General features: G+C 46.5%; 2 protein-coding genes across 4 annotated transcripts in view; one reads left to right on the plus strand and one right to left on the minus strand.

The window, feature by feature from the left end:
- The window catches only part of Fbxl4 (F box and leucine-rich-repeat gene 4), a 47,679-nt gene that overhangs the window by 13,696 nt on the left and 17,458 nt on the right, over positions 1-16,525 (minus strand). For all 3 annotated transcript variants that reach the window (XM_084595359.1, XM_084595357.1, XM_084595358.1), the window contains exons 8-10: positions 9,571-9,680; positions 8,551-8,660; positions 300-435 (exon numbers count right to left, since the gene is read on the minus strand). In XM_084595359.1, coding sequence (XP_084451485.1) covers positions 300-435; positions 8,551-8,660; positions 9,571-9,680 — 356 coding nt within the window. The remainder of the gene's footprint in view (positions 1-299; positions 436-8,550; positions 8,661-9,570; positions 9,681-16,525) is intronic.
- On the plus strand, positions 13,176-14,669 carry LOC146200101 (uncharacterized). Its single transcript, XM_084595889.1, has one exon. It carries the CDS (start codon positions 13,188-13,190, stop codon positions 14,667-14,669), a length of 1,482 nt encoding a protein of 493 aa, XP_084452015.1. The 5' UTR covers positions 13,176-13,187.

Consider the following 16,525-nt stretch of genomic DNA (forward strand, 5'->3'; position numbering starts at 1 on the left):
AGATACCAGTGCACTGATTGAAGCCACAACAGGCTTAGGGCAAATATAAAATCGCTCACTGACTGGTGCAGCAGTATGCGAGCGCACTTTTCAAGTCACAAGAAGTATCCACAGTTCTTGCGACTGAATTCTTGGCATTTGCATCAAGTCAGTTTAGAATATTTGTCGAAAAAAGAAAAAGAAAAAAAAGTCTCAATTAAGCAGCTTCTTTCTTTCCTAGCGTTTTTTTCAGCCAGAGAGTACCAAAATTAACCGTGCCTTTTTACAGGGCAGTATTTGTGGCTTACGCCACGGCTCACCTGATTATGGAAATGAGGGAGAACATTTCAATTTCCGTCCGATACAAATCAAGCCAGACCAGCTTCGAAAGGTGCGATATTTGAAGAAATCCAAGCCTATTTAGCAGTGGGTTGCAGCATCCTCTGAGTTCCAGCTCTGTGCAATAGAAAAGCAAAAAAAAAAAAAAATTCCAGGTGGAGTAATACAGTAAAGCTACTAAAATCGGTGTATATTTCCTGGAAAGCATTGCAGTTCTTTTCGTGTAGCTTTCCTCGAGTTTTCACCGACGTTTACCTTTTCCGTGCCACTGTCGTTTTGCCTTAAAGGTCAGGTGGTCTATTAGATACCAATGGGCTGTTTAATGTGTGATCACACAGTGGCGACAACGGACAGTTCAAAAGAAAAGGCAGATTTGCGTGAAACCTGACAACTGTTTACAGGGTGATCTTGTGCCCGTAAACGGAACTGAGCTTGGCAGAAATGGCAGCAGCAAGTATACCTGGCTGCTGAAGATCGGAATAACCACCCTTCTTACCAGCGCTGAATTTAAAGATGACAAACGTTATAGAGATAGAAGAGTCTCGAACACTGAAGAAGAAGTTGCATGCGGCTGCCACAATTCCAGGGAAATCATGTCGCCTCTCATGTTGTAAACAAAGTGATAAGGCTGCGTGCCAGCAGTGTCAAGAACAAAGAAACAAGCATCACAAAACTTTGTGGCAATTTGAAACTACAATTTGGATAACATGTGAAACACGCCAGTAGGTGGGTTATAGAGAAAGAATACTTGAGGACAATGCAAGGGCCATATTGATTTTTGGTCACACTGACCATTGCTTGTAATCTTCCACCGTGTGAATGACAAATCTGCTGTCCTTTCCAATTTGTTTATTTTGGGACACCTTCAGGCCATGCCACCATAGTTGCTTTTGGAAACTATGAATTATGTTGCCACTTTGAATCTTGCCTTCAAACATAATCCTGTGACTTATAGAAAGCTGACCATAGCACTCAGACTGGTTGCGCAAATGCAGCAAACAGTTTATGTATCACTGCTTTCTTCCACCTCTGCCCACAAATGTCATCACTGCCAGGCATTCCCTGTTAAACAACTTTACACCTAAACAATGCCTCATGAAAATTGTGGCCATGTTATCCTCTCGAATTTTACAGCCTATCACTGCACCTGATTATCTACTGCCTGGCAATATGTTGGCATCTGCTTGGTAGCGACACCCAACTCATCATTTTATATCATTGACAGGTGTCACCTGAAGAGCCCACATCATTCATTTGGGCTTTCTACAGGCAGTACATATGCGCTGCCCTCTTTACTACATTTCGTACCTAACAACTGTGCATACCAGGGTCCCAAATAGTATATCGGTTAAATGCTAACCTGGAAAACAAGTAGCTGCAGGATCCAATTTTACAATTGGTGCAAAATTATTAAACATGGTAGTGCCCATTCTTCAGAAAATCGGTGTTGGTGTTGTCATTGTCGGCACCGCTCTTGTGAGCGAAAAACACAAGCACGCCTCTGGCAGGCGCTAGTTGACAGCTAATGTGGTCGCGTTGACAAGAGCTGCCAACTCAAGGCATGACTGTGCAACTCCTTTGAGATGGGAAGGCGATGAGGACCGAACCCACTGAGACCCTCGGATCCCAAGTCAGACTTCTAGGCCATGCAGGCACTTCTGTGCAGGTTGGTCAAGCGGGGCTTTATATCTATGTAGGGCAGTCCTTTACAATACGGTACCTTATGAATGTATGCTAATGAGTATGCACGAGATAATGGAGGCACAGATTAAAAGATAAGTGATTAAGGCAACTGCAATGCGCATGCACAGGGGTAGTCAAAAGTTCCCAGGCCACTCCAAATAGCCGAGGAGCGGTTGCTGTCCGCTATCACGGCGCTATCAGATGTGCGCCCCGCTGCGTGCCGGTGGCGAGGGTACGCACTTAGAGGGGGTTCGGCCCCTTCATTCTCGCTCTCCCTGATGACAAAGCAGTGAAAAAGTTAGTGCGGCGCGCGCCTTCGCGATTCCTTCTTCGGATTCCGCTGCGCTGCAGCCCCTGACTCGGCTGATGACCATTCGCTGGTGTGAAGTGTGATGCTAGTTTCAATATTTAGTTGTACTATGTGCGCTTCCCAGTTCTTTTCGCCTTCTTGGAGTACCATAACTTGCGTTTAACTTGACATCAGCTTTTTCACAGTATTCGGGGCCGTCACTGTGTCTTCTCTAATCATGTCGTTAGCTGTTAATTTAATGCACACGAATCGGGGTAGCGCACGCATTGTTTGCCGATGTTCCTGAAGGGTTTTCGTCGATGCTTAACTACCATTTCGCTCTCAGATGCAAACTCGTCTCATTCCAACGTCATCACAACCCCCTTATGTTTTCCTATACAGTTGCTAATTCACCCATAGAAAGCATTCAATCCTTCAAGTACCTCGGTGTAACCCTGTCTAGCGATCTTTCTTGGCGAACACACATCACCACAATCATATCCTCTGCCAACAGATCTCTAGGTTTCCTAAAACGTCATCTTCGTCATGCACCGCAGCACGTTAAACTTCTGGCTTATAAAACACTTATCAGACCTAAACTTGAGTACGCTAGTCCCATCTGGAACCCTCACCAAATGTACCTAACAAATGCACTTGAATCAGTCCAAAACCGCGCCATCCGCTTCGTTCATTCTGCATATTCGTATACCATCAGCGTTTCATCTCTGAAGAATATTGCCGGTCTCGAAAGCCTCGAAGCTCGCCGCCGCATCGTGAGCCTTTGTTTACTCCATAAGTTGTACCACAGCACTCTGAATCAAACACCTTACATTGCTCATCCGACCCGCATATCTCACCGCACTGCACATCCGTTTCAGATTGCCCGGCCCCTATCTCGTACTGCAACTTTTTCAGGTTCCTTTTTCCCCCGCACTGCTGTGGACTGGAATGCCCTCCCCACCAACGTCGCCACTATCATGTGCCCATCTTCTTTTTTACATGCTATAACTATACTTTTATCGTAAGGCAATGACATGTATTTATTATTGTTGTACATATTAACCCACCCCTTATGTAATACCCCCGGAAGGGGGCCTTTAAGGTGAATAAAGTGAAGTGAAGTGAAGTGAAGACACAATTAGTAAGTGCTAACTCCCCAACGTGAAACACAGGGTGAAGCAATTGAAGATATGCATGTGTTGGGGAGTTAACATGTTGCTGATGCTTCTGCGAAATGTTTCATGGTTTTGCACGCAGTATAAACTGTAAGGGTTACGTTTTCAGTGCTTTGTGCATGTTTTTCTGCTCTTGCGAGAATGAAAAGCACACTTTCCCATATTGTCAGAAAACAAGCGGACAAAGAAGGCGTCTCATGACAGGTGGTCAGATTACTAATTCTTTTAGATTAGGCAACGTGCTCTTCAACCCGGTCCGCGATTTAAGCACGCATTCGCTGCACGCTTGTTTTCTGCCAACTGGAAAAAGTCCTCTTTCCTTTCTCTTAAACGCAGGAAGGCAAGTGCAGGCACTCAAACACAACTGTGAAGGTTCCATACTGTATAAACTCTATGAAGAAATGTCAGCAACATGTGCTGAATCATCAACATTAACGGGCCATCACGCGCGTGAGAATACTGAACACATACAAGGATTGAGATGAAGAGCTGGATGTAAAAACCCGCGTATAGTACGAACCCGCGTATAGTACGAGGTGCAATATGAGGTAGCGAAAATGGGAAAAAAAAGTTTTCACCCGCAAATAATACGAGGGAAGAAGGCCTTTATTTTCACAGCATCTCGTTTTCACTCGTCGTCCGTTTCAGTGTCAGAAGACAGTGAAACGTCTGACAGTTTGTCGGACAGCTCTTCCCACAAGAACTCGTCCTCTGTGCCGTCCAGTGCATTAGAAATTGCACACTTTTTAAATGCCCGAACGATGAGCTCCTCAGGGATGGTAGCCCATGCGTCCGCGATCCACTTGCAGAGGACTGCTGGAGAAGCCCTCTTCAGTCGCCCCGATGGAGTCACTTCGGGGTCTCCCGACCTCATCCACTCAGCGTAGCAGCGTTTCACGGCGTCTTTAAAAGGCTTGTTTATGCATACGTCGAGCGGTTGCAATTGCGATGTCATCCCTCCTGGGATGACGACGAGCTCGGTGCGAGATTCGCGTAGCAGTCTCTTGACAGAGTCTGCTAGGTGGCAGCGGAAGGCGTCCAACACAAGGATTGACGGTAAACCGAGCAGTGCTCCAGGCCGCCGACACCATACGGACTTTATCCAATCCAGGACTAAAGTCTCGTCCATCCAACCTTTGTCCTGTCATCGGATGACAACATTCTTGGGAATCTGCTCACCTTTTGGCAAAGTTTTCCGCTTGAACACTACGTAGGGTGGTAGCTTGCGGCCATCCGCAGTGCACGCCAACATTACGGTCACCCGTGTTTTTTCGTTTCCGCTCGTACGAACACAAACTTGCCTGCTGCCTTTTTCATGCACTGTGAGTGCAGAGGGCATGTCTAGGTACACCGGAGTCTGATCGGCGTTGCCGACCTGGCCCAGCGGAAAGTTCACATTTTTTCGCAGCGATATAACGTGCCGCTGAAACGCCACAAGCTGCTCCTCATAGCTTGCGGGTAGCTTCTGGGATATTGACGTCCTTCGACGCAACGAAAACCCAGCGCGGTGCATATACCGAGACACCCAGTGCCTACTGGCTTTGAAATCGCTCCGTGGGATGTTTTTTTCCGCTGCGATCTCTCTTGCCTTTGCTTGGAGCAACTCGATGTTCACAGGCAGATGTCGTCCACGCTGTTCCTGTACGAAGGAGGTCAGGCCTTGCTCAATCTCCGGATATGCTCCGTTTTTTGGCCCCCGGAAACTTCGTCTTAGGCCAGAGCACGCAAAGAGGGCCTCTTTCTGTTTTCTCCATCCACGAATGCTGCCCTCGGTGACGCCGAACTGTCGCCCTGCCGCAGAATTTCCGATGGTCTCAGCTGCTACTATCACTTTTCTTTTGAAAGCAGCTGAATATTGCTTCCGTGGACCCGACATTGTCACTGACATGCGCGCTTCACCTAGTAGCCTAGTCGATGTCCAAAACGGCGACAATGGCGACGCATCAAGTGTTCTAGAACACTGTAAACAGAGAAAGAAAGGTAGCTGACGCCACCACTAGACGGCGCATCCTTCGTTGCGAACCTTGCTCAAACACAACTGTGAAGGTTCCATACTGTATAAACTCTATGAAGAAATGTCAGCAACATGTGCTGAATCATCAACATTAACGGGCCATCACGCGCGTGAGAATACTGAACACATACAAGGATTGAGATGAAGAGCTGGATATAACGCAACAAAGAAACCCTTCAGAAGCACAAGTAAACAATACGCGCTTTACCTCGATTCGTGCGCAGTAAATTGTCATCAAATGACACGATTAGAGAAGGCACGCTGACGGCCCCACATGGTGCGAAATAGCCGATGTCAAGGTAAACGCAAGTTATCGTACGCCAAAAAGGCGAAAAATACGGAGAAGCGCACATAGTACAACTAAATATTGTGGCCAGCTTCATATTTCACTCCAGCGAACGGTTGCCTGCCGAGCCACGGGCTGCAGCGCAGCGAAATCCGAAGAAGGAATTTCGAAGGCACGCGCTGCACTATTTTTTTATTGCTTTGTCATCTAGGAGAGCGAGAAAGAAAGGGCCGAACGCTCTCTCATCACATACCCTCGCCACCAGCGCACAGTGGGGCGCGCATTTGATAGCAGCGCCGCGATAGCGCAAAGCAACCACTCCGCGGCCATTCGGAGCGGCCTGTGAACTTTTGACTACCCCTGTACATGAAAAGTGAACTGCAAGTGAAGCCGCGGTCGGGAGCCACTTCATCTCTTATCTTTAGTGGGGAAGCTTAGTGTCACCAAAGGATTTTGTTTTGTGAACGTGCTTGTGAGAGGCGGGGGATCATTCTGCAGAGAAGAGTGCTATGTGCAGGCTCCTCACTGGTGCACATGCTGTCATTTAAAGAGGCATACAATTTTCACCCACATTTGACATCGCTTGAAAAGGGGTCTGCGAATATATGAAATTTTGAATACGAATCAAACATGCTGATTATCTGATCCGTATTCATATTAAAAAAATTTGCATTCACAATTTTCAGAATTACTTGACAATTACTGAAAACACCGACAATTTCCAAATTCCCCTCAGTTTCATCGCACTGCATACTTCCCTGCAATGAGGGACTGCATGTACTCTGCATTGAAGCATCCTCAAAATATGACAGGGCTGACTTGTGACAGGCCCAAGGTACTAGAAATGCACTTTAGAAGGGGAAATGTTTGGGCATGTTGGTTCATTGTCAACAAAGCAAAGCGCAAAAAACGACAAAGGACAAGACGAGTATAGAAAACTGGGCGAGTTGGATAGGATTCATCTTAAAGCAGCGCGAAAACACAGGATTAAAAGGAACAGGAGACGACACAAGCGCTTGTGTCGTCTCCTGTTCATTTTAGTCCCGTGTTTTCGCGCTGCTTTAAGACAAGAAGAGGACGGGACAAGCGCTCGTCCCGTTCTTGTCTCGTCCTTTGTCGTTTTTTGCGCGTTGCTTTGTTGACGTTGAACCAACATGCCCAAACATTTTCTCTTCTGTTTTGTGAAGAGGGACATTCTATTTTGTGGCGAAACGGGGAAAAGCATCATCCTCACTTCGGTTTTATCTATAAATGCGGACAACCATCGTGCAGACGTTCATGGGATAAAACTGTGATCCAAACTGTTTTCAGTAGGTTTTTCATTTAAGCTTGCGGGTAAATTGGACACTTTTTTCTGGTTCCTTGCAGGCCTAATTAATGAGATTTTATTGTATTCAGCAGTGATACTGACAGCTCCATCTGGTTTCATGCACGCCCTTTCTGTACAAACTCGTACATGGCATCTCGTATTGATTTATACTACATTTTTTCAGTAGGGCATGTTGTTCTGTGCTATTCCAGTTCAATCGTATTTACAAATACCACATGAATCCTGAAATAAATAAGACGAAGAGTGTTTGCTATGCTTTAATTTTTAGTTGTTTTTTTCGCTGATCAAGATCTTCAATATTCACAGCCATTTTTTTCCCACATTCGTATTCGAAAATTTCAATGCTTGCATATCCCTACCCTTAAATTCATGGCTTCACAGCAATTTCACTGGACTAATTCATAGCCATGACATAACTGTTTTATGTTTTTCACATAACAGTGCAGGTACTGAGAGAAAGAATTTACACAGATTATCGATCAGAGGACATAAAATATGTCCTTGCCGAGCAACAAAATGGCACTGCCCTTGTGCACCATATAAGTGCACTGTTCCGTGCAAGCTAACGCGAACTAGCCCCATAATGTAGTTTACCTCAAAACCTTCAACTAATAGCTCACTCTGTAGCAGCACGGCATGTTACTAGTAGGCAGTTCAACAAAGGATCAGTATCCTTATTTACTCAATTCTAGGCACCTTTTTTCACAATTGCAATGCCCCAAAGTGAGGAGGGGGTGCTCAAATTTGAAAAATCTAATACAACCCTCCACCTCTACCCTGTTTTCAAGTCAATATCTCGACAAAACAGGCGGGAGAAAAAACAATTTATTTGGCAAGCATCTTTCGCAGGTGCCATTGTAGTGCGCTTGAAGTTCAAGCTGTGGAAGCCCCTTAAAACTCGTTCAGACTTTCGTTAAGAATGCCAAGCAGCTGATGCCAAATGAAGTAATGTGGGCTTGTGATGCCTGCGAAACCTGCCGAGCTCCACCGCATGGCCGCCGATCCCAGCTCCATGTGACAACACACTGATAGAGTAATCTAGGTCGTTTTCCACTGCCTTTTGCCGTACTGTGTCGCCAGCTGGCGTGTAGTGTCAGAACGCAGCAACACAGGAAGTGAAGATTACACCGTGGGCACTACACCACACCGTGTCTCCAACGACTCTGGCTCAATTCAGTGAGCAAGTGTGCTGGAAGCCTTGTCTCGGCCTCTTCCTCACAAAAAGGAGTTGCTTAGATTCACATGCAAAATTAAGGGGGGGTGCTTAGAAGTGCGAAAATATGGTAATTAGGCCAGCCACAATAAGTAGCAATACAGAACTCAACCAGTTGTCAGTTAAAGGAGCAACAAATAACTGTTAAAGAGTAATACTATGCTGGAATTATGGTTATTAAAACTGCAACAAAGCACAAAATTCAAACTGAGCAACAGCCAGGAACTAACTTGGCAGCATACCTGTGAGGTTTGGGCATTCATCAGCTACCACCTTGAGGCACTCGTTGTCGACAAAAGGACAGGAGGAGAGGCAGAGGCACTGCAGAAGCTCCCCTCGCAGCTCCATAAAACTGAATGGTAGTACACAACATCATTGGCAAACATGCCTGGGACATGCAGTCAATGGTGCACTTGAACATATACAGTCAACTGGGAGGCTTAGCGCGGAACAGACAAGGACAAGAGAGGCACACAGCACGAGCGCTCGTCCTGTGTGCCTCTCTTGTCCTTGTCTGTTCCGCGCTAAGCCTCCCAGTAATCATGTCCCAGAACCAACTAGCCCAGAACTCTACTTTGCTCATATAATCATCCTCATCAGCCAGACTATACCCATTGCAGGGCAAAGACCTCTCCCATGTTCTTCCAATTAACCCGGTCCTGTGCTAGCTGCATCCACTTGACCTCTGCGAACTTCTTGATCTAATCCGCCCAACTAACTTTCTGCCACCCCCGCTACACTTTCCTTCCCTTGGAATCCAGTCTGTTACCCTAAACCACCACCGGTTATCCTCTCTTCATACTACATCTCCTGCCCGTGCCCATTTCTTCTTCTTGATTTCCTCTAGAATGTCATTAGCTTAAGTTATTTCTCTGACCCACTCTTGTGCGCTTATCTCTTAATGTTACATCTACTTTGGAATCCTTTTTGTTAGCCTCCTTAAACAAATACACGTTGCGAAAGAAAAAGCCTGAAGAAAATTTAGTTTTCTCCTTGTGAAGCACAGAAATGAGAAGCAGTTAATAAGCAGTGCATGGCATTCCTGATGAATGAAACAATAATTACATTTATTTTGGCAAATTTAGTGATCCTTACGCCATGAATGCGAGGCAAATGACAATTTTTAGAAGCCGAAAGTTTCTTTGCATTATCGAAATAGATGAACACGATTTTCTCGTCTTCCCTGAATGTCACAGATTTGCATGTAAAACTTGATGTTTCACATTTGTCATGAATTCTGTGAAAGCATTACACTCGCTTACCTCACAAAGGCTTCAGCAGATAAATAACCCCCTGCACCACACCATGACAAGTTGAGCTTCTCTAGCGTTGTGCATCGCTTCTGAAGAGCCTCGAGAGCATTGTCGTTAACCTAAAGAATAAAAAAGAGCACGACTGTCAATGCAAAAGGTATCCCTCGTGTTGTGTCATTGCTCTCCCAGCATGCTTGTGTGACGTCACGGGTCAGGTGATAACGACTACAAAAGCAGCTGCACTGATCTTGGTTGTTGTTCTTTGTGTGCCAGACAGCGTCTGAATAAACCCAGGCATATCTCGTGCTCTCTTGTCATGTGTGCTACTTGGTGAAGACACAACAGTGGCAACGAGGATGGGATTCACCCTGCAATTGAAGTAGCACAGTTTGGTAGCGCAAGCACCTGAACGCCGGATAGGGCAAGCCCTTGGACGCCGAATAGCAGCATGGCTACGCTTGGCCAGTTCGACCAGTTTGCCAAGGACGGAGATGAAGATTTCGAGTTCTACGTCAAATGCTTTCAACATTACCTGCAAGCTAACAAGGTGAGCAATGACTTGAAGGTAGCGACCTTTGTGACTGCCATGGGGAAAATGGGGAAGAAGACTTATCGGACGCTCAAAAATTTGCTAGCTCTGGAGAAGCAGAAGAGAGAGACTATGACCACTTGGTGAAGGTGCTCAAGGAGCACTACTCTCCAAAACGAATGATAATAGCACAGAGGTTTCGTTTTAACTGCCGAACACAGCATTTAAATGAGACAGTGGCAGCATTCGCTGTGGAATTGAAAAGGCTAGTGGCGACCTGCGATTTTGGGCAATTCTTGGATGAAGCATTGCGGGACCAGGTTACTCAAGCACGCTGTCGTTTGCAGATGCCTGCGACTTTGCCAAAAGCATTGAACTAGCCTGCACAGAGACTAGAAATTTTCAACCTGCCTGTAATGAAGAGGAGGAAGTGAACGCTCTAAGACGAGGCACTTGAAAGCCCGGACCTGGAGCACGAGACACAAAGGCAGTACTAGCAGAACCTGCGAAGCACAGACGCGAAGCTCGTGGTTGTCACCATTGCGAGAACGCTCAGGCTGAAGCAACCTGTCCGTTCCAGAAATACCGCTGCCGTATCTGCAAGCAGACAGGACACCTGGCCAGGGTCTGTCTAGCATGGGTGCGTTCCGTGCGAACCGTGGAGGAGAGTGTAGACCAAGAAGCAGTAATGAACGGTGAGGACTGTCTCGTATTGCATAGTGTATTTTCTTGTGACAATAGTCGCCGTAGCTACACTGTAAATGTTTTTGTGGGCTGTAGAAACGTTACTATGCAAATTGATACAGGTGCACCTGTTTTTATTGTTCCAGAGAGTGTTTATCAGAAGTACTGGCCAGCCCTAGTTATAAGAAGCTGCTTACTAAAACTGAAAGCTTACGGGGGCGTACCTTCAAAGATTGTAGGGAAGTTAGTTCCAGTCGAGCACAATGGTCAAACGATTACTCTGCCTCTTATCGTTGTGTGCACTTCACAAAGGTATGAAACTTTACTGTTGGGTCGCGATTGGCTGGAAGCTTTGAATTTAGAGTGGACGAGCGTCTGCGGAATCAATGTGGACAAGGGTAGCATGCCTTGTGGAAAAATACTCGAAAGTGTTTGAGCCAGCACTAGGATTAATCAACAGCGCTCCAGTGAAGCTCCTGTTGAAAGACACTATTATTCCTGTGTTCTGTAAGCATCACCCTCTGCCCTTTGCGCTCCGCAAAACAGTAGCAAATGAGTTGCAGTCCTTGGTACAATCAGGAGTGCTAGTCCGTGTTGATCGCAGTGAGTGGGCAACTCCCTTAGTAGTCGGTCCCAAAGCAGGCAGAAAAGTAAGAATATGTGGAAAATACAAAGTGACTGCAAATCCGTGCCTCAGAACCGACTATTATTCGTTGCCGGTAATTGAGGACATATTTGCAATGTTACATGACTGCAAGTATTTCACGGTGCTTCATCTTTCACCAGCCTACCAACAGCTAAGATTGCACCCGGATTCTCAGGCGCTTGTAAAAGTAAACACGCATATCAGCTTGTTTAAATACACTTGTTATTCCGTACGGAATAACAAGTGCACCAACCACTTTTCAAGCAGTAATGGATGAGGTTCTCAGCAAGTTAGAAGGAGTACCCTGCTATCTTGATGATGTTTTGATAGCCACGAAAACGTTGGAAGAATACTATCAGAAGGTCAAAAGTATGCTAACAAGGTTTAAAAAAAGAGGAATCAAACTGAAGAAAGAAAAATGCAAGTTCTTTCAGACCTCGGTAACATACCTGGGTCATGTGATCGACGGCAAGGGAATACGTCCTTCCCCCGAGAAAGTACAAGCTATCAAGGAATCACCAAGCCCCAGGGACAAACATGAACCCCGAGCATACCTTGGGCTAATAAATTTCTATGGGAAGTTTCTTCCAAACCTTTCGGCAGAACTGAAACCATTGTATGAGCTACTCAGTAATAATGAGAGATGAAAATGGGCACCTGAAGCAGAAATACCTTTTCAGAACACAAAGGGTGGCTTACGCAGAACTCCATACTAACATACCACGACCCTACAAAGGAGTTAGGGCTAGCCTCTGACACATCTGCGTACGGCGTAGGAGCCGTCCTATTCCACAAAGGTTCTGTAGAGAGACCAGTCGCTTTCGCGTCGAAAACACTCAGCAAAACGGAACAAGGCTACGCCCACATTGAAAAAGAGGCACTCACCGTTGTGCTCGGACTAAAGAAATTTCACAAGTATATGCTCGGGCGGAAGTTTTGAATTTACAGTGATCCTCAGCCCTCAGCAGGTCCTTTAGGGCATAACAAGCCAATTCCCGCCATGTCAGCAGCCCGTGTTCAGCGAAGGCCGTTGTTGCTGGCAGCCTACAACTACCGGTGAGTTTATCGGAGGTTTAGAGAGATTGCAAATGCTGACGCACTGTCGTGGCTGCCATTGACAACCCAAGCTGACGAACCTGACAGCGTTAATTTTTTTTTCTGTACTTGATGAAGTACCTCTCTCAGCAAAAGAAATAAAACTGGAAACGCGCAAGGACAAGGTTTTATCAAAGGTGCTCTATTATACACAATCCGGTTGGCCTTCGAGCATTCCAGATGATCTGCTCGTACCATATTTTGTTTGCCGCCACGAACTTTCTATCGACCAAGATTGTGTAACTTGGGGAAATCGCGTAGTAGTGCCAGTGTGCCTGCGTGCACAAGTGCTGTCAATGTGCACAGAATGACCTGAATGAAAATGCTGTCGCGAAGCCACGTGTGGTGGCCGAGATTAACTCAGGACATAGAACAAACGGTGAAAAGAGTGTGCCACATGCCAGTTATCGCAGATCGCTGCACAGAGTGTTCCCTTGTCATCTGGGGCTGGCCCACGCGCAGGTGGAAAAGAGTGGACTTTGCATATTGTGATGGAGAGTAGTTTCTAGTGCTTGTTGACGCGCATTCTAAGTGGTTGCAAGAGTTTGCGATGAGTTCGATGACCAGTGAAAAGACTGGAAAAACTGCGTGGTGCGTTTGCCGCATATGGGTTGCCAGAAGAGGTAGTGACCAACAATGGCCCGTATTGGTGGGCTCGGTGGCTGTGCCACGATGCAGTCACTCAACCCGTTCTGCCTCGCCATGCAGGTGGTTGCTCCCCTTTGGTTCACCGTGCTTTTCCCTGCTTCTCTGGCTGCCTGTCCACCGGACATCTGGCTGGAAAGGACGCCCGTTTTCAACCATCCCTGCCTCGTCACCGCTTCCGCCTATCGTGCGCTGACCTCACCAGTGCACTGGACCCTCGACAGTCAACTGGAAACACCATCGCCATCGACATCTTCTCCCGCCCCAGCTTTTAAGCAGCCGCAGCCGCTGGCGTCGCTCTGTGGGCTCGGTGGCTGTGCCACGATGCAGTCACTCAACCCGTTCTGCCTCGCCATGCAGGTGGTTGCTCCCCTTTGGTTCACCGTGCTTTTCCCTGCTTCTCTGGCTGCCTGTCCACCGGACATCTGGCTGGAAAGGACGCCCGTTTTCAACCATCCCTGCCTCGTCACCGCTTCCGCCTATCGTGCGCTGACCTCACCAGTGCACTGGACCCTCGACAGTCAACTGGAAACACCATCGCCATCGACATCTTCTCCCGCCCCAGCTTTTAAGCAGCCGCAGCCGCTGGCGTCGCTCTGTGGGCTCGGTGGCTGTGCCACGATGCAGTCACTCAACCCGTTCTGCCTCGCCATGCAGGTTAGGAAGCCATATTGTCTTTACGCTAAGAAATCTAGTGATTATTTCCTGTTACAGCTGCCGAGCCCACAGTGTTGCTTTGCGATTGCCACTGAGTGTGCTGATGTCATTATTTCCTTGCTTTTGTTATCCGGCGACATAGAGACTAACCCCGGCCCAGCCCAACTCGACACTGTACTTGCGGAACTTCAAAAATTGTCCGCCGGCCAGTCGACACTAATCACGGAAGTTTCAGACCTCAAAACCCAGTTACTAACAACAGGAAACCTGATTTCTGACCTAAGTAGGCGCATTAGCGCACTTGAAGGCCGCTACCAAACCATACAGACGCTACGCACAGAGATAGAAGGCATAAGCACTCACACCGCTCAGGCGACTCAACAGCTCTGTGATCTCGAGGATCGTATGGACGAAGCAGAAAACCAGTCACGCCGAAACAACCTGATTTTCTACAATATTCCTGACCCTGATCCATCTGAAACGTGGGCCGATTCTGAAAAACTACTAATTCACCATTGCTCCGAATTTTTGGACATCACACTCGACCCCAAAACATTAGACCGCACTCACCGTCTTGGGCGCCACGAACTTGGCCGCTGCCGTCCGCTAATTGCCAAATTTGCGCTCTTCAAAACGAAAGAAGAAATCCTAGCTAATGGCCGCAAATTCAAGGACACAGACTACACCGTCGGCGAAGATTTTTCACGTCGCGTTCGTAATGCGCGCAAGCACCTAGTTACCTTTGCCAAAAGCAAGACTAACCGTTTTTCTTTGCGGTACAAGACCCTGTTCATCGGTGCCCGTCGATATACTTTCGACGAACCATCGCAATCTGTAAAAGAGATACCATAGCGATTGCTGCGCCGCAAGCTTCCAGCCGCTCACGTATCTACCACCCCCCAGTCTAATCTCTCCCTTTCGGTGATTTTCACTAACATACGCAGCTTTCTTCCGAAACGCGAAATAATCTCCAATCTTGTGTGTTCATCTTCTAGTAATTTGCTGATTCTTACCGAAACATGGCTCACTAATGACGTCACTGATACTGAAATTCTTGCTGACTTACCGAACTTTAACCTTTTTCGCAAAGATCGCACATCCGCTCGAGGCGGAGGTGTACTCATCGCAGTCCACAATCAGTTCTCGTGCACAGTTATAAATATTCCATCAGACCTCGAGATAATATGGCTACATTGTCGCGCCACGCCCCAAACCGTACTGCTAGGCGTTTGTTACAGAGCGCCAAATACCAACTGTGATTTTTCCCGAATACTTAACGACGAGATCAGTCAGCTATCGAGAAAATACGCAAAAGCACATATCATCCTTTTTGGAGACTTCAATTTTCCAGGAATCAACTGGCAGACACAGACAGCAGTCGGCAACAGGGAAGCGAATGACTTCATTGAGGTCTGCCTAAACTTCAACTTAACACAAGTAGTATCCGAACCGACCCGCGTTGCAGAAGGGTGTGCAAACATCCTCGACTTAATCCTAACTACCCACCCGGAAGCCCTCTCATCTATCACTTATCTACGCGAAATCAGCGATCATAAAGTTATTCACGCCACATTTGAGTTCCACCCATCACGACGCGAAAATCAAAATAAAACTATTCGGCTATACGACAAAGGAAACTATGAAGCGTTTAATCTCGAATTAAGCCAATATCTCACTACATTTGAAGTATCTTTTCACAATCGCTCAGTAAATGATAACTGGTCCCTCTTTAAGAGCAAGATTATCGAACTAACAGACAGATACATCCCTAAAATAAGCTTCCACTCCGACCGCCAAAAACCATGGTTTACCAAAACAATAAAAAGGCTCGACAACATAAAGAAACGCCTTTTCCGTGCGGCAAAATTAAAGCAATACGACGCTTTCGCGTGGGAAAAATACTATACAGCCGAACGCACGTACCTGTCCGCAATCCGCAATGCGAAATACTCTTTCCTTCACAACGACCTCCTGAAATTGTTGACTTCCAATCCCAGAAAGTTCTGGCAGGTAATAAGTGAGCACCCAGCACATACCATCACTCTTACTAAAGAGTCCGGCGAAGACGCAGATGACAAAGAATGCGCTGATATTTTTAATAATGCCTTTTCATCTGTATTCACTAATGAAATTCAACCACCAACTGCGCCTTCCACCGCCAATATACAGTCCAACATGCCTGCTGTTGTGTTTTCTGAAGCTGGCATTTCCTCGCTAATCGAACACCTTAAAACTTCATCATCGGCCGGCGTAGACGAAATTAACTCCAAAATACTTCGCAATACTAACAGCATTTCTGCAATATACTTATTGTTATTGTTTTCCCAGTCGCTTTCTACAGGATGCATTCCGGATGATTGGAAAGTGGGGAAGGTCATTCCCGTCTATAAATCAGGCAAGAAAGATACTCCTTTAAATTACCGTCCCATATCATTAACCAGCATACCTTGCAAAATCATGGAACACGTCATCTATTCTCAAATCATGAACTTTCTTGACAGTAACAACTTCTTTCATCCCTCACAGCACGGGTTTCGCAAGGGTCTGTCATGTGAAACTCAAATGGCCATCTTTCTTCATGACGTTCACTCCAGCCTCGACCTAAACTTACAAACTGACGCTATTTTTCTAGACTTCGCTAAAGCATTTGACAAAGTTCCCCACAGGCGTTTACTGCTGAAACTAACCATGCTAAATCTGCATCCTAA

The sequence above is a fragment of the Amblyomma maculatum genome, chromosome 2 (genome assembly GCF_055883805.1).
Source record: "Amblyomma maculatum isolate TAMU_Amacu chromosome 2, ASM5588380v1, whole genome shotgun sequence".
Lineage (NCBI taxonomy): Eukaryota > Metazoa > Arthropoda > Arachnida > Ixodida > Ixodidae > Amblyomma > Amblyomma maculatum.